This window comes from Rana temporaria, chromosome 2, assembly GCF_905171775.1.
Source record: "Rana temporaria chromosome 2, aRanTem1.1, whole genome shotgun sequence".
In the NCBI taxonomy this organism is placed as follows: Eukaryota; Metazoa; Chordata; class Amphibia; order Anura; family Ranidae; genus Rana; species Rana temporaria.
Window position 1 is genome coordinate 444,501,858 of NC_053490.1, and position 25,362 is coordinate 444,527,219.

General features: G+C 44.9%; 1 protein-coding gene across 1 annotated transcript; it reads left to right on the forward strand.

Annotated features, from left to right (window-relative positions):
- The first annotated feature begins 1,748 nt into the window (after window positions 1–1,748).
- On the forward strand, window positions 1,749–25,039 carry EXO5 (exonuclease 5). The gene is made up of 6 exons (XM_040338452.1): window positions 1,749–1,969; window positions 6,470–6,536; window positions 11,274–11,554; window positions 13,082–13,186; window positions 20,657–20,829; window positions 24,467–25,039. The coding sequence occupies exons 1-6, from the start codon at window positions 1,822–1,824 to the stop codon at window positions 24,914–24,916; spliced, it is 1,224 nt and encodes a 407-aa protein (XP_040194386.1). The 5' UTR covers window positions 1,749–1,821; the 3' UTR covers window positions 24,917–25,039.
- Window positions 25,040–25,362: the final 323 nt, after the last annotated feature.

Consider the following 25,362-nt stretch of genomic DNA (forward strand, 5'->3'; position numbering starts at 1 on the left):
TGTAGGCTTAGTGTGGCCGAGTACGGGGTGTACCAAGATGGGAGTGATAGAACGTCACTTCCCTGACGAAATCTGACGGAACACAGGTGTTCCGTCAGATTTGGCGACCCCTCAGAATGTGTAACGGAAGTGACGTTTAGTCGCCACCATCTTGCTACACCCCGCACTCCTCCACAATAAGGATACACTGAGAAGGGGGCAAGCGAACATCTTGTTACACCCACCGCTGTTTTGCATTTTACACTTATTTTTTAACAGTAAAGTGAGTTTATATAGTGAAATACAATACTTAGAACTCTGTCTGACTGCTGATCTCACAGGTTTGCTCACGGAAGTTCATTCTTTTAAAAATCTAAACAGTCAGACGGAGTTCTAAGTACTGTATTTCACTATACAGTGGAACCTCGGATTACGAGCATAATCCGTTCCAGGAAAATGCTCGTAATCCAAAGTACCCGCATATCAAAGCAAGTTTCTCCACTGAAGTCAATGGAAACGAAAATAATTTGTTCCACATTGACTTCAATGGCATGCAATACCGCATGCGGCCAGAGGTGGGGGGCGCTGGAGAGCCTTGGAAACAGCCGGAGAGGCTCGAGGACACCTCGGCTGACCTTGGCAAACCTCAGAAAAACTCCATTCCCGAGGTTTGTCGAGGTCAGCCGAGCTGTCCTCGGGCCTTCCCGAACGGCGCCGATTGGCTGTGATCGGTGCCGTTCGGCTTCGCTCGGCTCCGTCTGTACTGAGGGGGGTCTGTAACTGAGGGGGGTGTCTGTACTGAGGGGGGGTCTGTAACTAAGAGGGGTGTTTGTAACTGAGGGGGGTCTGTAACTGAGGGGGGTCTGTACTGAGGGGGGTGTCTGTAACTGAGGGGGTGTCTGTAACTGAGGAGGGTGTCTGTAACTGGGGGTGTCTGTAACTGAAGGGGGTCTGTAACTGAGGGGGGTGTCTGTAACTGAGGGGGGTCTGTAACTAAAGGGGGTCTGCAACTGCGGGGGTGTCTGTAACTGGGGGGTGTCTGTAACTGAGGGGGGTCTGTAGCTGGGGGGTGTCTGAAACTGAGGGGGGTCTGTAACTGAGGGGGTGTCTGTAACTGAGGGGGTGTCTGTAACTGAGGGGGGTCTGCACTGGGGGGGGTGTCTGTAACTGGGGGGTGTCTGTAACTGAGGGGGTGTCTGTAACTGGGGGGGTGTCTGTAACTGAGGTGGGTCTGTAACTGAGGGGGGTCTGCAACTGAGGGGGGTCTGCAACTGAGGGGGGTGTCTGTAACTGAGGGGGGTCTGCATTGAGGGGGTGTCTGTAACTGAGGGGGGTCTGCAATGCGGGGGGTGTCTGTACTGCTGTGGGTCTGTATCTGAGGCAGTGTCTGTAACTGAAGGGGTGTCTGTAACTGGGGGGGGTCTGCACTGCTGGGGGGTCTGCACTGAGGGAGCATTCTGCACTGAGGTGTGGGTGTGTGTACTGAGGGGGGGGTCTATACCAATTGGGGGGGTCTGTACTGAGGGAGGGGGAATCTATACTGGGTTTTTTTCACTATTTCCTTATGTTCAAAAGAAGCTGAACAATCTTTCAGATGATGGATGAAGGGTCCACTTCTATGAAGGGAAGGGCCTCTGAGACATAGGGAGACACATGGTGGGACTTCACTCCCTATGACAGTCAAGAGGGAGGGAGCACGTGACCTGTGTAGCGCCTCTATCAGCGTTGTAGGAGAATACAAGGAGAATGTTGTGTTTGTATCACGTGACAGCTCTCCCTCCCTCCCACGTGACGTGCTGAGATGAAGTCACAGATATGCACGCGGTGTAGAGGAGAGGCGCTATGTCGGGCAGCGGGGAAGCGCAAGGAGCAGATACTAAAGTTGGAGAACATGGCTACCGGGCGAGGATAGAGGAGAATGTGGAGGGGGACGACTTCTCCGACATCAGTGACTCTGAGCTCCTCAGTTTGCAGGAAGCGGCGGAGAGCTGTGAGTGACGTCATGGGAGGGGAGTGGTCAGTTTGGTGGACAGACACTGAACCCACAATAAAGAGATACTGTCCCCGGATTATATACACTGTGGGTGTTTATAATGGAGATCCATCATAGTGAGAACATTCCAGGCAGACCCTGGTGTTTGTATTTACACAGCACTGTTATTGTTACAGGTGTAACACAAAGAACACCCCCCATTGTGTACAGGGAGAGTGGGAAATGGGCACACCTCAGAGTGCCACCATCATATCCCGGGACAAGCCTTGGTCTCACACTGGAAGCTTTTAGCCCGGGTTCACACTTGTGCGATGTCTGACATTGCATGTGATTCGCACCCACACTGCGACTGATGTCTGTGCAGTGCGAGTCCAGCTATAGTGACAGCTGTATGGCTCAACTCGCATTGGATTTGCATAAAATATGGTGCAGAGCCTTTTCTTCCCCGCACTGGAATTGGATCGCATGCAATCCGATTCTTATCCGAATCCACAGTTTGCACTGTGATATGTGAACCGATCTAGGGGTGTCATTAACATTTTATTGACACTCACAGTGGTTCGCAAAGGACAGTGTGAACTGCCGGCGGGAGAGATATGATACGGGAACCGACGCTGGAATCGCCCTGGTTCCCGCATCGCTAGTGTGAACCCAGGCTTACAACTGTGCTGTTTTTGGCTTCAGACTTTTTTTCTGCAGCCAGTAAACTCCCCAACACATTATCCTGTGTGTCTATGCACACATAGGCTGATATCAGTGTTTTTTTGGCAGGGGCGTTTTCTAGCTGGGAAAAAAACCCACAACTAAGGATGAGCTCCAGCGTGTTCGCATAGTACATGTGCAGAGCCCGCCAGGAAGTCTGCACGGCGCTAATCACAGTCAGGGAGACATTTCCCAATCTCTGCAGCCGAGCATTGGGACAATGTCTCCCTGGCTGTGATTAGCACAGCGCTGTGCAGACTTCCTGACGGGCTCTGCACATGTACTATGCGAACACGCTGGAGCTCATCCTTACCCACAACTAGTGAGTTTTAAGAGTTTTTCAGCTGTAAAAATGCTCTAACTTTGATAAAAGCTTAAAAACGCAAAAAATCCCGCTAATCTGCATTTATTATCATTTTTAAGCCCTAAAGTTTTGTGGGAGTATAAATTGGCTAAAAAAAAAAAAAACGCTACTGCAAAAAACACTGCAAAACTCATTCTACAGCTAATGCTACTGGTGCTTTTATAATGTCCAGTGTGTATGAGGCCTTATAGGTTACATCGTATCCAGGGACAAGCCTTGGTCTTATAAATAACACTGCTCAAAAGAATGAAAGGAACACTTTTGAATCAGAGCTCCTGGGATATTGATCTGGTCAGTTAAGTAGCAGAGGGGGAGGGGTGTATACAGAGGGGGTTGTTAATCAGTTTCAGCTGCTTTGCTGTTAAAGCGGTGGTTCACCCTAAGGCCCCTTTCAGACGTCTGCTCCGTCTGTCCGTTCATTACAAGTCCGTTAACAGACTTGTAATGAATCCCTATGGGGACGCGTCCGTTAGCGGATGGAGCATCCGCTAGCGTCCGCGTCAGTCGGGTTCCGCTTTTCCGAACGGAAGAAACCCTATTTTTCTTCCGTTCGGCGGAGCGGAACTGATGCAGACGGACAGACGGTCCGTCTGCATCAGGTTCCCCATAGGGGACAGCGGAGCAGAAACAGGGCGGTCCCTGCACTGTGTGCGGGGACCGCCCTATCCGCCGACAGCTGAGCGGGGATCCCCGCTGAGCCGACGGAGACACACGGAGCGGACCCGGAAACGGTCCGCTCCGTGTGAAAGAGCCCTAAAGAACAAGTTTCTACCATGAAATCCAGCATACTAGCGTGAGCTACAGTATGCCTTTATTTTTCTTTTTTTGCGCCATACTCGCAGTTTAATCCCGTAGTTAAGTTTCAGACTCCCCGCGGGGAGTAGGCGTTCCTATGCAGAGGGGAACCTGATTGACGGCCGGCTATGGCGCGTCACGCTTCCCGAAAATAGCCGGAGTAGGACTCGGCTCTTCACGGCGATATACGGCGCCTGCGCACAGACTAGGAGCTGACTGCGCAGGCGCCATGAAGAGCAAAGTCCTATTTCGGCTATTTTCGGGAAGCGTGACGCGCCATAGCCGGCCGTCAATCATGTTCCCCTCTGCATAGGAACGCCTACTCCTCGCGGGGAGTCTGAAACTTAACTACGGGATTAAACTGTGAGTATGGCGCAAAAAAATAAAATAAAGGCATACTGTAGCTCGCGCTAGTATGCTGGATGGCATGGTAGAATTTTTTTTTTTTTTTTTTAGGGTGAACCCCCGCTTTAATTGAAATTAACAACAGATGCACTAGATGGGCAACAATGCGACAACCTCCGAAACAGGAATGGTTCTTCAGGTGGAGGTGACTGCAATTTTTTTCCCCTACTCTTCTTTTCTGACTGTTTTTCACTAGTTTTGCATTTGGCTAGGGTCAGTGTCACTACTGGTAGCACGAGGCGATACTTGAACCCTATAAAGGTTGCACAGGCAGTCCAACTCCTCCAGGATGGCACATCAATACGTGTCATTGCCAGAAGGTTTGCCGTGTCTCCCAGCAGAGTCTCAAGAGCATGGAGGAGATTCTAGGAGAGCTAGACAGAGCCGTAGAAGGTCCCTAACCCATCAGCAGGACCGGTATCTGCTCCTTTGTGCAAGGAGGAACAGGATCAGCACTGCCAGAGCCCTACAAAATGATCTCCAGCAGGCCACTGGTGTGAATGTCTCTGACCAAACAATCAGAAACAGACTTCATGGGGGTGGTCTGAGGGCTCAACGTCCTCTAGTGTGCTCTGTGCTCACTACCGGACACTGTGGAGCTCGATTGGCATTTTCCATTGAACACCAGAATTGGCAGGTCCGCCACTGGTGCCCCATGCTTTTCACAGATGAGAGCAGGTTCACCCTGAGCATATGTGACAGACGTGAAAGGGTCGGAAGAAGCAGCGGAGAACTTTATGCTGCCTGTAACATCGTTCAGCATGACTGGTTTTGTGGTGGGTCAGTGGTGGTCTGGGGAGGCATATCCACGGAGGACCTCTACACACAGACCTCTACAGGCTACACAATGGCACCCTGACTGCCATTAGGTATCGGGATGAAATCCTTGAACCCATTGTCAGACCCTACGCTGGTGAAGTGGGTCCTGGGTTCCTCCTGGTGCACGACAATGCCCGGCCTCATGTGGCGAGAGCATGCAGCCATGTCCTGGAGGATGAAGAAATTGATACCATTAAATGGCCCCCACGCTCACCTGACCTAAATCCAAAAGAACACCTCTGGGGCATTATGTTTCGGTCCATCCGGTGACGCCAGGTTGCACCTCAGTCTGTTCAGGAGCTCAGTAATGCTCTGGTCCAGATCTGGGAGGAAATACCCCAGGACACCATCCGTCGTCTCATTAGGAGCATGCCCTGATGTTGTCAGGCATGCATACATCACTTGTGTACCATACAAACTACTGAGGACCATTTTGAGTTGTTGCAATGAAATTTCAGCAAAATGGACTAGCTTGCTGCATATTTTTTTCACTTTGATTTTCGGGGTGTCTTTGAATTCAGCCCCCTGTAGGTGGATAATTTTCATTTCCATCAATTGATGTGCCATCCTTTCATTCCTAACACATTACCCAGTCCATATCAGTATAGATATCCAGCATGAGATTTTTGCCCGATGAACTCTGATATGTTTTCAAAGTGTTCCTTTAATTTTTTTGAGCAGTGTACCTGTATTCAGGGACAAGCCTTGGTCTTATAAATTACTTCATATCCAGGGATAAGCCTTGGTCTTATAAATTACATCATATCCAGGGACAAGCCTTGGCCTTGTAGATTACATTGTATCCAGGGACAAGCCTTGGCCTTGTAGATTACATTGTATCCAGGGACAAGCCTTGGCCTTGTAGATTACATTGTATCCAGGGACAAGCCTTGGCCTTGTAGATTACATTGTATCCTGAGACAAACGTTGGCCCTCTAGGTTACATTGTATCCAGGGACAAGTCTTGGTCTAAGGCTACTTTCACACTGGCAATGCGGGGCGTTTGCGCTAAAGCGTCGATAGTTTTTGCGGAGCTTTAGTGCTGTTTTAGCGCCCACTCCCGTTCTGTGGCGCTTTCAAAGCGCTGCCCATTCAGTGCAATAGAATACATGAAGGTAAAAAACCTTGTGCCTTTTACAAGTATTGCATGAGTTATTTTAACACCTATGCCGCGTACACACGACCGTTTTTCATGACGTGAAAAATGCATTTTTTTTTTAAATGTCATTAAAAACGGTTGTGTGTGGGCTCCAGAACATTTTTCATGACGTGAAAAATGGCCATTAAAAATTTAGAACATGCTCTATTTTTTCAGTTGTCGACACAATCGCAGTTTAATTTGCATTTTGACAAACTGCAGTCAATTGCTAGGAAAAATAGAATATCCTGTACATTAATATTCCATTTTACAGGTGATGCATATATATCCGATAAAGACGGTGTGGAAACCTTAGATGACATTACAAGCCCTAGAAAAAGGTATGTGAAATCCTGTTTTAAATAAATGATAAAAGCATACTTTTAAAATTGCTGAAAAATATTGTCTTTCACCCCAAAATGAATGTGCTGGCTAAGTGCGAGGGCCCATACACACTTGTGCACTGCAGCAGCGCATGGTAAAATATAAACGCTCTCAACGCACGTCGCGCAGCAATACATCTGTAATGTATTGCAATTTACCAATCCTCAACCCCTTCGTAACAGAGGGTATAACAAATGTTAATGTCTGAACACAATTTTGTAACTTTGACATGTTAAAACTGTACATATCATAACTACTTTGTGTATCCAGATGAAGTAAAAGTGAAAACTTTTCTGTTAAAAAAAATAAAGTGAAAACGAATGCAGCCATCACATCTAAGAATTGGTAAGCTGCAATATGATAAATGTTTGCTAATCACTTTAAGGCCAGGATTGTTAAAAATGTAATCGGCATCTACAATGGCTTTGAATATGTAGTGAGCTGATCACCAGTGTTAATTTTAAAAATTTTAGTCATAGTCTTAGACTTTTTAATTTAATATCATGACATTAAATGAAGAAGGTACGATATCAAGAGTTTAGTACAAACGAGGCCTCTGATAATCGTCATGTATACCCAAAAGCGTCAGTTCAGTAGACATCGGGAAAGACAGTTGTAGGCAGCATTATTACCTCAAAGACCTCCCTCCAGAACTGTGTTACCCTAGGACAACTCCAGGACATATGGAAGTAAGTCCCTGCATCAGAGTGGCAACAAAGGGGGTCCTGTTGAGGATAAAGTTTGTGCAATCTCTGGGGCGTGTAGTACACCCTATGAAGGAACTTGGTTTGAATGAGCTTGTCTCTGGAGGAAATTACCAATTATTTACAGCTGTTCTCAAAGCAGTCCTCCTAATCCAAGGAGGGGATAGGCTCCTTCAAAGCCTCCCATAACCTCTCCATCTTGGGGGAATCAAGACTAAGAAGCGCAAGGTAGAGGGAGCAAAGGGGCTTGGGCAGAGACTCCTGAGTTAAGAGCTCCTCGATGGGATTCATGGCTACTATGGGGGGCTGTGAGAATTGGGTGCGGCCGCATCTATGCCGCAACTGGAGATAGTAAAAGAACATCCATCCAGGTAACCAAAATTTACTGGATATGTCCCTAAATGACAGCAACCTGCCCATGGTCGTAATATCCTGCAACGTTTTTGTGACATAGCTAGCCCAAATTTGGGGATCAGGACTGGATCTGAAATGTGCAAGGTTAGGGTTGCCCCATAACGGTTGATGAGGGGACTATTGACCTGGTTTTAGAAAGCGCTTTCTAGCAGAGATCCATACCATGAGCATTGTCCTGGTCAGATGTGGAAGGTCATTGTATGACTCTATATACCAAATTACTGAGCTCTTTAAGAGAACCCAGTATCCTGGCCTCCAAGCACACTGCTGCGTTGGTTCAAGAACTAACAAACCACCAATGGACTGAGACCAAAATAGCAGCCCAGTAATATACCAGGAAATTGGGCAGTGCCAACCCTCCGCATCACACCGGAAGAAACAAAGTGGATTTCGCCAGGCGTGGGAGACCTCCCCTCCAGGAGGAAAACCATCTCGATGAGGTTAATACAGCCCATCAGGTTAAGGGGCAGGGCTGCCCATGAGGAACACTTGTCCTGCAACTGAAAATTAAGTCTAAAGAAACTGACAGGATTCCGTTGAACTGCCAAGGTACAAAAAGTTATCGACCCACAACAACGGGGACACCACCACCACTTCCCAAGCCCAGCTATCCAGAGAAAAAAGCACAGATTTTGACAATTAGTAAAGACCGCCCCCGCAAGGAAGAATTTGCATTGTGCAAATATAAGATGGCATCGTCAGCATATGAGATCCTTTTCTCCCAAGAACCCGACCTGCAGCCCCTCAACCTGATGAGAAACAAAATTGCAAATGGCTCCAGGGCCAGAGCATAAAGGAAGGAGGACAAGGGACAGCCCTGATGCATACCCCTTTGCAGGGAAAAAACATCCAAAATCGTACCGTTGGTATTGATGCGAGCGCTAGGTGATCTATAGAGCATACCCAATTGCCTAAGGCACCTAGGACCAAACCCAAATCCCATCCCAACGGTAACCCCCCTCAACAGGGTCAAATGTCTTTTCATTATCTAGAGAGGCCATGAATCTCGTGCCACCATTGGAGTGTTCAGTGGATAGATTGAGAAAGAGACACCGCAGACTAATGTCGGTGCCCTTGCCAGGCAACATGACATGGCTCATTCAGGACCAACGACAAGTGGTTGGCAAGGATTTTGGTCAAAAATTTTGCATCAACATTGAGAAGAGAGACTGGGCTGTAGGACACACAGAATCCTTACCTGGCTTGGCTCCAACACAATCACCGCCTCTGCCATTGACCCAGGCATGGCCTCCCGAGAGAAGGCCTGAACAAATAAGAAAGTGAGGCTGGGAACTAATAGATCTTGGTATAGGGCATAACATTTAACAGGCATCCCATCTGCCCGAGTTGCCTTACTAGGATTAAGTTGTGCTATAGCCTTCTGTATGTCCTCCAAAAATATATATCTCTCTCCAATCCTTCCCTGGCTTCAGGTGTAAGGACTGGGAAAAAAACATGATCCAAGTAGAATTCTAGGTCAGAATTAGTATAGTCCACCCTGGTGGAGTACAGGGAGTTATGGAATTGCCAAAATATATGATTGATTCTGTCAGGATCAGTGAGAAGGGCTCCATCCACATCCTTAATTCTACTAATCTGTGTAGTAGAGAATCGCCCCTGGGCCAACCAGGCCAGCAGCTTACTGTTTTTTATCTCCATATTCAAAGACCCTTTGGGCAGTATCCAGCATAGACTTCTGAGTCATTTCAGTTTGCAGCATTGCCACCTCCCGTAAAGCACACTGTCAAGCCTAATAAAGAAAAGGGGTAGGATCAGTCACGTAGGCAGCTTCTTTCTGCTAAAGAACAATTCCTCCAGAATTCAGAGATCCCCTCTTAGCATTAGCTATGCCGTAAATATACTCCACCCTCAACCAGCTTTTAAATACATCCCATCCGATCAGGGGGTTAGTTGTGCCCTCATTTGTCAACCAGTAATTACATAGAGCCTCAGGCAGTTCCTCTTGGATAGTTGATTCCGTAGCCCTGTAACCGGACAGCCTCCACAACCTCCCTACATGTAGATGGGCCCAGTAAAATAGTGATCAGCACAGGGGCAAATTTACCCCTAGGGAGAATGGCAGCCGACAAAACTTTCCGTAGAGAGCTCTGGGTAGTAAAAGCTAAATCGATGTGGGAAAGGGATTGGAAAGAAGAGGAATGACAAGTGTATTCTTTGCTAGATGGGTGGTAATGATGTCAAATCTACCAGTGTAAAAGTGGAAGCCCATTGCGAAAGCCCAGGGGACCATCTAGCCTCTGCTAGGGTGGAGCCTGTCCAGAGCCGGTGCATGGTACTAGATTAAAATCACCAAGCAATAACCCGTTAGAAACCCCATAGTTAGTCACAGTTTGCATAATATTGTATAAAAAGTTAACATCTGCAGAGGGAGGCAAATAGAACCCCACCAGCACATAAACAGTGGAGGCAATCGGGGCCTGTAAAATAACATATCTACCCTCTGGGCCAGTCTTCACATCAAGCAGCTGAAAAGGGAGAGATCTGTGCACCAAAATGCTTACTCCCCTAGAGTAACCAGAGTAAGTGGCATGATAGTGGGAACTCACCCAGGCCTTTTTAAGACTAAGGATGCAAGATCCCACTAAGTGGGTTTCCTGTAGAAAATACAGTTTTGGAGTGAATTTCTTAAGGTAGAGTTAAGGCCCCAGACATTCCACCAGAGTCATCTGGGGCCAAGCCCCGCCCAGGAGGAATATCAGACCTTATCCCATGCTGTACCATTACGAACAGAGAAAAGCGCACAAATAAAAGTTGAGATCATGCTGTGCAATAAAAAAATGGAGAACAATAGAACTACCAAAAATCCTTGAAAATGATCAAACCAACCAAGTCAATAATGGCTAACCAACCACCCCTCCCCCCACCCCACATTTCTCCCAACCTGGAGAAATTCATTAATCCCCAAACCAGTCCAAAACTGTAACAAAGATGGAAGGCGTTCTCCGATCAGCAGTACATTAGTGAGTCGCACCTTAACAGAACAGGCAGAGGGAAATAATGATCGTAGAAAAAGAGAACAACCATTTGCATTCCCAGTTAGAGATGCTAGAGCATCATTATAGGTCAGGAGTCTGAATCACACCTGGTCAGACCAGGGACATGATCTTGAGTCTGTTGCAGAAAAACCTTGGGTCAACACAAGAAATCCAACATTAGGAAAGAGGAACAGCAGGAGCCCTCCAATGTTCAAAATGTAGTAGTCTTGAGAAATGCATACATGGTGCCAGTGCTCTCCAGTACACTCCGGTAGTGGACTACCCCTTGGCATCCTCATATACAATGCATGGCTATTGGCTGCGAGGTCAGAAGACTTGCAACCACCGGAGCATAGGGGAGAAGAAGCTGTAGTGTGGAGCAAGCTTATAGTAGCAGAGGGTCAGGTAAGTAATAGTTCTTTCTCTGGGCCACTAGACCTAAATGAGCATATAGTTCTTGTAGTGCGAGGGCAGCCCCACTGCAAGCAAAGATTTTAAATTTCTTGGAAATCGGCTTTTAATTATGTGTGTTTTTATTGTAGCTAAAACTTTCCATCATTTACCTTTTTTCTTTTTGTAGTGATGTAGATGTGAACTCACCAGCTGAAGATCAGCTCCACAATCGTGCAGGATTAAGCTACAGTGAAATACCTGGTCCATCAGAGATAACACCGAAGAAAAGGAAACGGGAATTACTGACCCCACTGCAGAAATATCATATGAGGCACTTGGCTGTGACAGACATTTGCTCCCAGATGTGGTGTGAACAACAAATGGTGTACAAAATTGAGCAGCCATTAGCTTTCAGACCAGGAAAGACTGCTGCAATGAATGAGGGATCCAGTATACATTTGGCCAGAGGTAAGGCATTGCCTGTAGTTCGTTTTGAATCTCTTGGTTTCTTTTAAAATGAAAATTTAAATGTATCTCCACTCATAACTAAAAGTATATTTCTATTTAAAGCGGTTCTTCGCCCTGTATAAAAAAATTACAATTACTGTAGCTGCTAACTTTTAATAAAAAGGACGCTCACCTGTCCAGGAGTCCAGCGCCATTGACACCCGAAACTGGTTCTTCGCCGGTCATTGGGTCCCTGGCACTGGCATGTTTACTGTGGGTAGCCTGCTGTGATTCCTTGAGACTCCACTGTGCATGCACAAACCTTGTTACACTTTGTGAATGGTCCCGCAGAAGGTTGTGGGTGGGAGGGGGAGGAGAGCTTCTGGTGGATCCGCCGAAACGATCCAACCACAGTTGGAGCAGGTACCTGTTCACTTTAATGAATATCCCACATCAGAGAAGAAACACCACTCCAGATGAACTCATTGCATATTAGCACCTTCCCTGTGCGATTGGGTGCTAGTCTGATCCGCAATCTATGCCATTCCAATAGTCAAGTAATGAAGGTTAACAGCACTCCAATGTACACAAGAATGCAACCTTATTATATAAAATCCATACAAGAAGTCATAAAGTTTCCAGAGACAGAATGACAGCAGTAGATGTAACACGTTTCACACATGAAGTGCTTAATCATAATGTTTAATCATTGGAGTGCAGTCAACCTTCATTATTTCACTTTAACCACTTCAGCTTTTGTGATCCGGACCTGCGTTACTTTAACTGACACTTGTGCGATGCTGTACCCAAATAAACGTTTTGACCTTCTTTTTTTTTTTTTTATCCCACAAATAGAGCTGTCTTATGGTGGTATTTGATCACCTCTGCGCTTTTTATTTTTTGTGCTATAAACAAAAAAAGCGACCATTTTGAAAATAATTATATTTAATTTAAAACGTACCCATACGTATATTTATAGGTAGAGAGGCATACTGTAGGTTTATAAAGCTAATTACTTTGATAGTTTTTCAAAAAAAAATTTAAACTCACATATTTATCCCTTAAATTACTTATGGGCAGTAAAATTATGAGTTCTTAATAACTCGTTTCTACATCCATTTTTTTGTATTAAAGGAATCATTTCTGGTTGTGTTTTCAATACAGGACATTAGGTCAATTCACCCCAGAGGGGGCAAAAACTGAAAACCTATAAGCTTTCCTAACATTTCTAAACTAGAAAACGTTCTGTTGGTTGTTCAAATTTATGCCAGCCAGAAGCACTTTGACAGCATTGGGCCAATTCTGATAGGAGCCAATAAACCTGCAGGAAAACCAGAGTACCCAGAGGAAACTCGTGCAACCTCAGGGAGAACATGCAAACTCAATGCAGTTCATAGTTGAAATTAGAACTGAGGACCAAAGTACTCCAAAGCATTGTAGTAACTATTTAAAGAAAACTGCCATAGCAAATGTGATATTATTCACACATCTATTGATACATTGTTTAGATTTGCCAAAGTAACCATCCACTTTTTTTATATTTGCTAGAGTTGGAGCTACATGATGTTGTATCGGTGACTACACAGACTCGTGAAGACATCTGGGCAATAAAATGTCTCAATATTTTAGCAATGATTCCGGTTTTACAGTCTGGTAAGATAATGTATCCTGTGTTCTTAAAAATGTTGGATAATTGTACTTTGAAAACAATTATAAAAATATGCAATACTGAGTTTAACCACTTGGTGAGGCAAATGCAGACTTTAAAGGGTCACTAAAGGAAAAAACATTTTTTAGCTGAAATTACTGTTAACAGGGTATAGAGACATAATGGTTAACCGATTCCTTTTAAAAATAGATAAAAAACAATCATATAATGTACCTACAGTTTAGTTTCGTTTTTGCTGTTGTTTCCTGATTCTCTGATGTACAGAGCCAGAGAGCCAATAGAGGGCAGTGATGGTTTGTAAAACGAAACTGGATTGGTGCTGAGGGGTTTTAGACACACAGTAATCACACCTCCTTGATTAGTGACCACAGAGAGAAATCTCCCAGTACTGTGGTTATCAGGAAAAAGACAACCAGGAAGTGTCCAGAACAGAGAGGAATTACAGTAACATCAAAGCAAAAACGAACAATGAGGACATGAAACCAGGACTGCAGTAAGGTATAGGAAGCTATTTAGCTAAAAAAAAATTATAAAAAATTTTCCTTTAGTGACCCTTTCAGTAAATGTTCACAGTTTACTTTACAATTTAGATTATAATCATATTCTTTGCTAGCACTTACCCAATTGCCATTTTCCCTCCTCAATCCATGACAGCAAACCACAAGAGAGGGGGATCTGCCTACTTAAATGGACAGTAATGGAAAAATTATACATTTCAACTCCTTCTCCTAATACCCAATGGTTTCCTGTCCCTTTCAGTTCAGGAGCAGACAACACAGTCAGTTGATTGTGAACTGAATTGCTAGATCTCTGTACCTTAACTGCCCTTTCTTCCTCTCATATGGTCACCCCCGTATGGGGGTGACCAGATGGCTGCAGAGCACTGTACTTACATTAAATGCACCTGAAGTAAATGGACACCACCCCTTAGGGATCCTTGGGTGGCCTCCGTGTTGTCACAGGCCAAGCTGCAGTGCATATGTATGGCTCTTCTACTGAGCACAACACAAGTATATGACATAATGCGCCTGTGCATAGGGGGTCGGCATCAATAAAATTTGGTTCTGGAGGTTACCAGATCCCTATGACCCATATATAGACTTAGTATGAATTATAAGTGGAGGTGCCTCCTTATGTCAGGGAAGGTCCACCGCTATACAAGTACCTGTGTACTGGAATCTAGTGGCTACACTATGGATACAACTGATGCTATGGCATTTCAGAGACACTGTGGCTGCCTCTGGTCCTGTAAGGAGTCCTACATATCTGTATAATGTAAGGCTACTTTCACACTGAGGCACTTTACAGGCACTATAGCGCTAAAAATCGTGCCTGTAAAGCGCCTCTCCTATCACTCCAGTGTGAAAGACCGAGGGCGGTGCACTGGCAGAACACTTAAAGGGATTGTAACAACAATACAAAAAACAGTCACTGCCCCTACCTAAGACTGGCCTTCACAGCAAGGCGCACTTGACATGCGTTCGCCCCTTCCAGTGCTCCTTGCTGTGAAGACCAGACATAGGTAGGGGCAGTGACTGTTTTTTGTACTGTTGTCATTGTGGTCAGGCAACGCACTAGCACCTTTGCTGCCATTGTGCAATGTGCTGGGTGTTTAGTGTGTTCCTGCTCCTTTAAGGAGGGTTGGGCTCCCTCCAGTCATCTGCCCTTTATCTATCCATCAGCATACATGTGCTTCCACTGAGGAGACTCTTTAAATTTTAGAGTTAGGACTGCAGTACACAGGGAGCCTTGACGGGACCTGCTGATTGGTTGGAACATCAATATGTGTCATTGCCAGAAGGTTTGCCAGACAGGCAGTTACTCTAGGAGAGCTGGACAGAGCCGTAGAAGGTCCTTAACCTATCAGCAGGACCGGTATTGTCAGGTCCGCCACTGGTGCCCCATGCTTTTCACAGATGAGAGCAGGTTCACCCTGAGCATATGTGAAAGACGTGAAAGGGTCTGGAGAAGCCGCGGAGAACTTTATGCTGCCTGTAACATCGGTCAGCATGACCGGTTTGGTGGTGGGTCAGTGGTGGTCTGGGGAGGCATATCCATGGAGGGACGCACAGACCTCTACAGGCTGCACAATGGCACCCTGACTGCCATTAGGTATCAGGAAAAAAACCTTGGACCCATTGTCAGACCCTTCGCTGGTGCAGTGGGTCCTGGGTTCCTCCTGGTGCACAATAATGCCCGGCCTCATGTGGCTAGAATATACAGCCAGTTCCTGGAGGATGAAGAAATTGATACCATTGAATGGCCCCACGCTCACCTGACCTAAATTCAAAAGAAAACCTCTGGGACATTATGTTTCGGTCCATCCGGTGCCACCAGGTTGCACCTCAGTCTGTTCAGGAGCTCAGTGATGCTCTGGTCCAGATCTGGGAGGAAATACCCCAGGACACCATCCGTCGTCTCATTAGGAGCATGCCCTGATGTTGTCAGGCATGCATACAAGCACTTGGGGGCCATACAAACTACTGAGGACCATTTTGAGTTGTTGCAATGAAATTTCAGCAAAATTGACTAGCTTGCTGCATAATTTTTTCACTTTGATTTTCGGGGTGTCTTTGTAGGTGGATAATTTTAATTTCCATCAAATGATGTGCCATCCTTTCATTCCTAACACATTACCCAGTCCATATCAGTATAGATATCCAGCATGAGACTTTTGCCCGATGAGATCTGATATGTTTTCAAAGTGTTCCTTTTATTTTTTTGAGCAGTGTATAAATCCTCACTTAAATATCCGGTATCCCAATTGCTTACATAAACATGAAACCTATAGCAAGCAGATACAAGGAAAAGAAAGAGCCCCCATAGCATCAATACCCTTTATTGAATGCAAAATAATAAAATCCAATCCACTTACATAGCACAGTAGGCATGTATCTCATGACCTATTGCCAGGAAGTGCTGCTTTTGCCGGTATTAAGCGTGCACTCTAAAAAGCAGAAATGACATCACCTTGAAGTCCCAGATATCTACTTGCTAAATGCTTCAAGTTGATGTTAGCAATAGGGTTCCGAGATTTTCGAGGGGGGACTGATGTGTTGTAAAACAGAGTTACTTTGCACCAGTAAAATCATAAGCACATTTTGACTTTTTGACTCACTTGTTAGCGCAAGAAGTCAACTAAATTTGGTGAGTGTAGATCAGGGCTCAAAATTTCAAGTCCTGAGCTACTAGCCAGGCCTCAAGAGTTACTCGCCACCAGTTGCCCCACCTAATTCATACACTGCCCTGCGCCTAATTGCACCCGTAAACACACCCTCGTAGATTATCTCATGGAATGACAATGTTTTATGCAGAATCAAGTTACAAAATTAAATATTACCAACAACAACTTTAACAAAATGGGACAGGGCACTGGGGGCAGACCAGAGGGACAGGGCACTTGGGATGGGGCACTGGGGGCAGACCAGAGGGATGGGGCACTGGGGGCAGACCAGAGGGACGGGGCACTAGAACTGGGTCTCTTCCCCATTCTCTTTCTGTCTCCTCTGCAACTCCCATCCATTCTCTCTCTATCTCTATCTCATCTCATCATCAGGAGCTTGTGTGTGCGGCTCCACGCTTGCATGTCCCCACTTCCCCCTTTTTATTCAGGCTGGCGGAGAGGAGCTGCAGCACAGCGGGAGGGAGTACAATCCAGCGCTGAGATCCAAACAACTGCACAGCCATTGACACCATAGCACAGCGCACACTGACAGCGCACAGCACACATTGAGACCAGTCTGTTCACTGTGCTCACTTACATAGAGCACAAACTAGAAGGCTGCCGCTCTAATGTCATGGCAACTTTCAGTAAGCGCTGCACCGGAGTGGTAATTTTTGCAATCCTCCACCTCACTCATTACTTTCTGCTCTCCAGCTACATTGGTCAGGGGAGGGGGGCAGGCTCAGAGAGGTCATACTGTTAGGTCCCATGGCTTAATGAGAATTGTAAGGAGAGCACCTGCGTACTGCTCTGCCTGTGCGCGGCTCGCCTTTTCCCGAGCATGCACCTTTCCTCTTCGGCCGCCAATCGCATCGGGACTCTAAGTGTAGGCACAGATTGGAGGAAGATTGGTCATGCAGCCCTGTCATCACTCGCCAAATGCTAGTAGGCGATGGAAATTTTGAGGGCTGGTGTAGATAACAGCTGGGAGCACCCAGGGAGTGCACAAAATTCATGGATGTGTAATGAAATTCAGACTTTTTTTTTTTTTAGGAAGATTGCATCATGTTTGTTTTGGATTTGCAATACATTTTTCATTATTTATGTGATACAGGTTTATAATATGGTTGTAGAGTAAGGGTATGCTGTTTAACCACTTCAATACCAGGCACTTTCCCCCCTTCCTGCCCAAGCCAAGATTCAGCTTTCAGTGCTGTTTTTTTTAAAATGACAATTGCGCGGTCATGCAACAATGTACCCAAACAACATTTTTATCATTTTGATACCACAAATAGAGCTTTCTTTTGGTGGTATTTGATCACCTCTGGGGTCTTTATTTTTTGCTAAACAAAAAAAAAAAAAAGAAATTTGGAAAAAAAATAAAGTTTTTCTTCTTTACTGTTATAAAAAATTTTAAATAAGTAATTTTCCTCCTTCACTGATGGGCACTGATGAGGCTGCACTGATGAGGTGACACCAATCAGGTGGCACTGATGGGTACTAATATGCAGCACTGATAGGTAGCACAGATAGGCATTGATAGGTGGCACTGATGGGTACTTATGGGTGACAATAATGCACACTGATAGATGGCACTGATGGGCATCATTTGATATGGAGGCACTGGCAGGCATTACTGATGGGCACTGATTGGCATCCCTGGTGGTCATAAGTGGTGGGCATCCCTGGTGGTTCTGGTAGCATCCCTGGTGGTTCTAGGTGGGTATCCCCGGAGGGGCTGCTCTTATAATCAATCAGCGCAGACCCCCCCTGTCAGGAGAGCTGCCGATTGGCAATCCTCTACTTGCATCTGTCAGATGCGATAGAGGAAAAGCCAAAACACAGCTTTTCCTGTTAACACCGTGATCAGCTGTGATTGGTCACGTGGCTCTTTACCTAGATCAGAGTTGTGTTGTGTCCGTTTGGGTGGGGGGTTTTTGCAACTCGGCTTCCCTTGGAGAGCTCTGGAAACTCTGTGTCCAGCTTCCCCGACCCCTCTTATGTGTAAATCACCCTGTGTCTCTAATAGGGGCACAGGGTGAGTGAGAACCCCACTATGATATGTACTAATCAGACTCAATGGTGTGTGTGTGTGTATATATATATATATATATATATATATATATATATATATATATATATATATATATATATATATTGTGTTGTGTACTCTTTGCTGTGATTGTTTGGGGTGTAACTGTATTCTATTGTTCTATTGTGACCCTATTGAAATAATTGTGACACTTGCTGCCATTGAATATAGTTTTTAAAACCTTTTAGGCAGCTCTGCAACTATTGTGGTAGAGTCTGCTGATAATGTATATTAAAACTTCTTATGCGGATCTCTGGGCATTAGGGGGCACTCCAATCTAATATAGTGGTTTGACTCCATCTGACTATTTAGGACACTTCCTGTTGCCGAGTTCAGCTTCGGTGTATATTTGAATGAATTGTGGGTGCAGTCATGATGCTCGCTATCACCATTCCTGGGACACTTTTTTGGAAGGGAGTAGTTTGGTTTTATTTCTAGCTTTTTTTATCGTTTAGTCACATCTATGATTGAATTATGAACAGCTGAGGTCCAGTATTGATGATTTAATTGGCTGCCTAAGACTTGGATTGAGGCTTGGTTAACTTGTAGTGTATTTGAAGCGATTACGCAGCATGCCGCCTGTGCTCTGGACGATGTCACCATATGACGAAATGCGTAGGACGGAACGACGTGCTGACGTCATCGCATTCTGCAAGGTCAGGTTGCTGTTGTATCGCCGGCTGTAACAGGATGCCTTACACCTTAAGTGCATGGCTTATGAGATGGATCTCCTTAAAACCAGGGGGCTATTGGATCCTCTAATAAATCATGCAGAAAGATAAAAAATGCAGAATCTATTTCTTCACATGGGAGAAATCAGTATAACCCTTTGAAACCTTTGGCTATTCCCAGATCTTTGGATTTAACAAGATGGCCTGGACAGTGAGAATGAGACCAGCCATGTTTAGAGTCCAAGTAGTAACTTTAAATTCCTATTTTGATTTATAGGCTGCCTGTACATCTGTGAGTTCTGAGATTTATGAAAGCGGTGAATAGATGGTTTCCTTTATTTCATTGAACTTGCCTTCCTTGGAATTTCAGATGGTTCTTGAATGCACTGATCCAGCCCCCCATTAAGCTTTTAGATGATATTTCCTAAAAAGTTCCTAACATTATAAATCTATTTCCTTCTTGCTATGAAGACAGTACGAAGGGTTGTGAAAATCCAGGCATTCACAATTTCAAAACTGTATTTCATATTTTTGATGACAAGATTAAATTTAAGGATGAATCCTACCTTCATTCCAAAGAAAAATTCAGTTTCAGTGAGACCAAGAAATTGTTCCACTTTCATTTTTTGCTGGCCAGATGAGTGACGGGGAAAAACAACTTCACATGATTGACATAAGATCCTTATCTAACTCAAGCACACTGAATTGTGGCTTATTGACAAAAATGTACTGGTATTATACCAAGGAATGGATAAGGACAGGAAAGCCTGCAGGTCGACAGTAACAAGATGGTCAAAGACTACTATTTCCATAGCTTACTTTTTACTAGGGACACCTATTCTACCTGGTCTTTGAGCCCAGTCAACAAGGGCCATGCCAACTATTTGGGCAGAGACAGTGGTGGGGCCACAAGATCAAGCTTTAGTACCTTTGCAGGGCACTATGGACTGGATGCCTCCAAAGATGCTGAACCAGGATGCTGTCGGGTAATATGTTATATCTGTCACATTGTGCGGTCATGGGGTAAAGGGGAAAAACACGTATACTCGCCGGTAATGCTGTTTTCCACACATCTCCATGACAGCATACCGCTTTCTTCCTTATCTCCTCCTTACTTACCTGTATAGTTATCTATATTATACCCTGTGGATCAAAAGGAAGAGTCAAAAATTACAATTTGTTTGATCATGTCCCTTTTATGTCATGCTGTTATGGAGACTTGTGAAAAGTTTACTGGTAAGTGTAATTTGTGTTTTTCCATCTCTAGCCAAATGTTGTATAGTTGATTATCTACATCTGTAGAGAATATAGTATCAAATCAGTTTAACTGCAACTGTCTTAAGAGAAATATGATTGCTGCTATTGTTAGTCTACTTCTAACAATGTTAGTTATCTGACTTAATTTGGCAAAGCATCTGTATGAAACCCAAGGAAGTAACATTTTGCAAAATGTTGAGCAATACCTATCTTTTAAAACTTATTTTATGACCGGGTTGTGCTCAGCCTGATTAGTTACCTTATCTTCCAGGTGGTCGCATTCGTGAATTTCCAGTTTTAGGAGAACTGGATGGTATTTTCATGGTCGGAGTAATTGATGAATTGGGTTACTCCTCCATTGGTGAGCTGGAACTGCGGGAACTGAAAACACGAGCAACCCCAACCTTGCCTCGACTGGCTCAGAGAAGAACTCACGAGCTCCAGGTGGGTTCATGTATGTGTTGTGTGTATTTAATCTATCCATTATTGCAGGGGTCTCCAAACTGCGGCCCGAGGGCCATATGTGCCCCTTTGCTAGCCTTTATCCGGCCCTTGGGGCACTATTCCTCCCACTGACATGAGGCACTATTCCTCCCATTGACACCAACAATGGGGCACTATATTATCCACTGATACCAATGATGGGATACTATTCCTCCTACTAATAGGGGGAATACTCCTATTCCTATTGACCACCAACCCTGAGGCCATATTTGTTCTCACTGTTGCCGGGCCCGTGACATTTTCTTCCCTTGCTGGCCACAATCTGGCCCTCCTAAAGTCTGGCAATAAAGTGGCCCTTTGTTTGAAAAGTTTGGCGACCCCTGCATTATTGGAAACACATTTCGTACTTTCACTCATCTAAATTATGATTGTAACATGTTAATTCCAAAACTGGGGCCAGATTCACGTAGATCAGCGGATCTATAGATCCGCTTGATCTACGTGATTTAAGATCCGCTCCCGCAAGTTTGAGAGGCAAGTGGCTAATTCACAAAACACTTACCTCCAAACTTGCGGCGGCGGATCCTAAATCCCCCGGCGGAATTCAAATTCCGCGGCTAGGGGGAGTGTACTATTTAAATCAGGCGCGTTCCCGCGCCGATTTAAATGTGCATGCGCCGTCCGGGGAATTTCCCGGCGTGCATTGCTCCCACTGACGTCACTAGGACGTCAGTGGTTTCGACGTGAGCGTGACTTGCGGCGCGCGTGTTTGTGAATCGGCGTATGCAAACGACGTTAGAAAATTCAAATTCGACGCGGGAACGCCGGCTATACTTAACATTGGCTGCGCCTGATGAAAGCAGAGGTAAGTATACGACGGGTACGCCGCTACCGAAACATCGTAAGAAGACTGCGTCGGGTCCGCGTACGTTCGTGAATTTGCGTATCTCGCTGATTTACATATTATTCAAGGTAAATCAGCGGGAACGCCCCCGGCGCCATTTTTAAATTGAAAAAAAGATCCGACAGTGTAACACAGTTACACCTGTCAGATCTTAGCCCTATCTATGCGTATCTGATTCTATGAATCAGACGCATAGATAGGACCAGTGTAAGTCAGAGATACGATGGTGTATCTGTAGATACACCGTCGTATCTCTTTGTGAATCTGGCCCCTAAAGTCTATTAGCCAGATTCAGAGAGAGTTAGGCCGGCGTATCAGTAGATACGCCGACCTAACTCGGAATCTGTGCCGTCCTAAGTTTAAGTGTATGCTCAAACTGAGATGCACTTAAACCTAGCTAAGATACGACGGCCTGCGCCGTCATATCTTAGGGTGCAATTTTTCCTTTGGCCGCTAGGTGGCGCTTCCGTTGAGTTCGGCGTAGAATATGTAAATGCCTAGATACGCCGATTTTTGAACGTACGTGCGCCCGTCGCAGTAAAGATACGCCGTTTACGTAAGGCATTTTCCGGCTTAAAGTTATTCCATCAAATAGCTGGCCTAGTCAATGTTAAGTATGGTCGTCGTTCCCGTGTCGAAATTTAAAAATTTTACGCTGTTTGCGTAAGTCGTCCGTGAATAGGGCTGGACGTAATTTACGTTCACGTCGAAACCAATACGTCCTTGCGCCGTACTTTGGAGCAATGCACACTGGGATATGTACATGGACGGCGCATGCGCTGTTTGTAAAGAACGTCAATCACGTCGGGTCACAGTTAATATACATAAAACACGCCCCCCACATCCTCATTTGAATTAGGCGCGCTTACGCCGACCAATTTACGCTACGCCGCCGTAAGTTAGGAGGCAAGTGCTTTGTGAATACAGCACTTGCCTATCTAACTTACGGCGGCGTAGTGTAAATGCCATAAGCTACGCCTGCCTAACGTTGCGCGCCCCTACCTGAATCTAGCTATATGTTTCAGTAGAAAGATGATCTATATGTTAGAGCTGCATTCATTAGCTTCTACTGTTAAGCTGATTTGGTATAAACAAACTGGCCAGCCCTTTTGTACGTGACAGTCCGCCCCAAAGAGCACACTCTAGTTTATTCACACCTATTTATTGCAGGGCTTGCTGAGGTAGCCTCACTTGATGTCAATGTTGTTTATTTTTTTTGTTTTTAATAAAGTCTTTTATTTTTCAAAGCTATATAAGAACAAAAACCGGTCAAATTGACATCAAGTAAATACAAGTTTTGGTTAATGGGTATATTACAGTACATACGTATTCGTAAGATTAAACTATACATTTTATACAAGGAAATATGATGGTATTTAGAGCAGAATCACTATTTCAGAAATAGTAGGCAAAGGTTAAGTAAGTTGAAAATGAATTTGTTTCTAGATTTGTGTTTTAGGCTAGTCCTGCATAATTAGCAGTAACTAGGAGCAGGACATGGATAGGAATTAGAAAAAAGGAGAGAAATTAGAAAAAAGGAGAGGAAAAAAAAAACAAGGGAGGGATTGGAGGGGAAAAGTAACCCCCCCCTCCGCTTCTTTTATACATACCTCTTTTCTGCATATGCGTGTCACAGTACAGCTGGTCCCTACATGAATAATGAAGCTCGGTAGTTGCTCTATAGTAGCCTGCTGAGGAGGGCTTTTCACACTTTGGTTTCTAGCAAGGGTTATCACCTAGACTGGAAGTAAGTTGCAATATCTCCATTGGGGGCACAAACCGCTACACAAGCAATTTTAGTATTAGGAAATAGTTAGAGCTTCTGTTAGGTTTCTATTAGCTGAGTGTTATCAGAGAATACTATCCCCCTGTTTTGTCCCAAGGACAGAAAAGAAAATGAGGGGGACAGTTACTCAGTTAGATACCTTAATGTGGTTGTAAACCCTTACAGGCCACTTTAACCTACAGGTAAGCCTAGATTAAGTCTTAACTGTAGGTGCAACAAATATCTCCTAAACCTACACGGTTTATGAGATAATTGCAAAAGAAAGGCACCGATGTCTACGGCACACAGGCGCACTGAGCGTGGCGCTTCTAACAGCGATCATGGCGTTAGTGGCGGCACCCATGTGCAGGGGTGACATCATCGCGGCTCCGGCCAGTCACAGCGCCGAAGCCGTGATATACGGAAGTCACTCGTGGAGAGATTGTGCCGACGGTGGAGGGCAACTAGCACCGCTGCGGGGGTTCGATCTCGGGTAAGTACTTCATAATGAGCTAATATGCTATGCATACTAGCTCATTATACCTTTGCCTTGCAGGATGTTTTAAAAAAAAAAAAAAGAGGGTTTACGTCCTCTTTAACGTCAATAAAACCTTTAGAGAGTAGGGTAACGCCATGATTTGTTCTTGTGGACCACAAGTTGCCTGCTCCTATCCTTTTCTGCCAACCCAATCTGTACAAAACCAACCCATTGAAACACTTAACCAGACCGCTACCAGGCTTGGGAACTGGCCTGCGGGAAGATGAGCTGCTTTAACCCAATGCAGATTTTGACTTGCACACTTTCTTAGTTGTACAGGACATTTGGACATCTGAAGTGGTGGATTCCACAGCAGGAGTGCAGACCAGTTAGGAAAACCTACCTAATTTATGCCATGTGTTGTTTTTTTTTTGTTTGTTTTTTTGTAGAATTCCTTTAGATCTTCTAGACATAATTATATGTTTTTCAGGTTTGTGTATACAAGCTGCTGTTTGATGGCATGGTGAGTGGTGTTCTACAATCAGAATATTTAATCCAGATCTTGAACCTGAGACCAGAACAAGAACTGGGACCTCAAGTAAAGGAAAATGCACTTCAGTGTGGGCTGACTGTGTCTACACTGAAAGATATCATAGAGCTGACCTGCCTGAACCTGATTTTCTCAGAGTTGCCCAGGATTGACCGCTTAAAGCTGGAATATTGCTATCAGGGGGATGCAACCTTATTAGGATGTGACATGGTGAACTTTAAAGAGGAGAGTGTTATGGAACAAGTGACATTTTATTTATCCTTCTGGAAAGGACAGAGAGAGATCCAGGGAGTTGATATAGAAGATGCCTGGAAGTGCAGAATGTGTGACTATTCTAATATATGTAAATGGAGAAAACAACACAGGACTCCGACAAAGAGATTTAAATGAAGACTAACTTTTTCAACTATGATGTCATGACCATTAGAAATACACTTACAGGATGTCTCCACTTTACAAGGCGCGACCTCAATGCTCTGTCTAATTGGGCGACTATGTGGTAGAAGAGGTTTAATGTTGATAAATGTAAAGTTATAAGAATATGCATGCATCATACATACTAGGAGGAGTTCATCTGGGGGGATCCGTAGTGGAGAAGGATCTGGGGGGATCTGTAGTGGAGAAGGATCTGGGGGTTTTGGTAGATCATAAGCTCAATAATAGCATGCAATGCCAAGCTGCGGTTTCCAAAGCGAGCAAAGTCCTTTCTTGTATTAAGAGAGGTATGGACTCCAGAGAGAGAGAGAGAGATATCATTTTGCCCCTGTACAAATCATTAGTAAGACCTCATCTGGAGTATGCAGTTCAGTTTTGAGCACACTTTTTTCCCCTGCTGT

What these genes read in the sequence shown, in the direction of transcription:
- EXO5 (XM_040338452.1), top strand. Translation starts at nt 1,822, where the DNA reads ATGTCGGGCAGCGGGGAAGCGCAAGGAGCAGATACTAAAGTTGGAGAA. An exon ending in ATTACAAGCCCTAGAAAAAG is followed by an intron (nt 6,537 to 11,273) that starts GTATGTGAAATC and finishes TTCTTTTTGTAG; the next exon opens with TGATGTAGATGTGAACTCAC. An exon ending in CAGTATACATTTGGCCAGAG is followed by an intron (nt 11,555 to 13,081) that starts GTAAGGCATTGC and finishes TATATTTGCTAG; the next exon opens with AGTTGGAGCTACATGATGTT.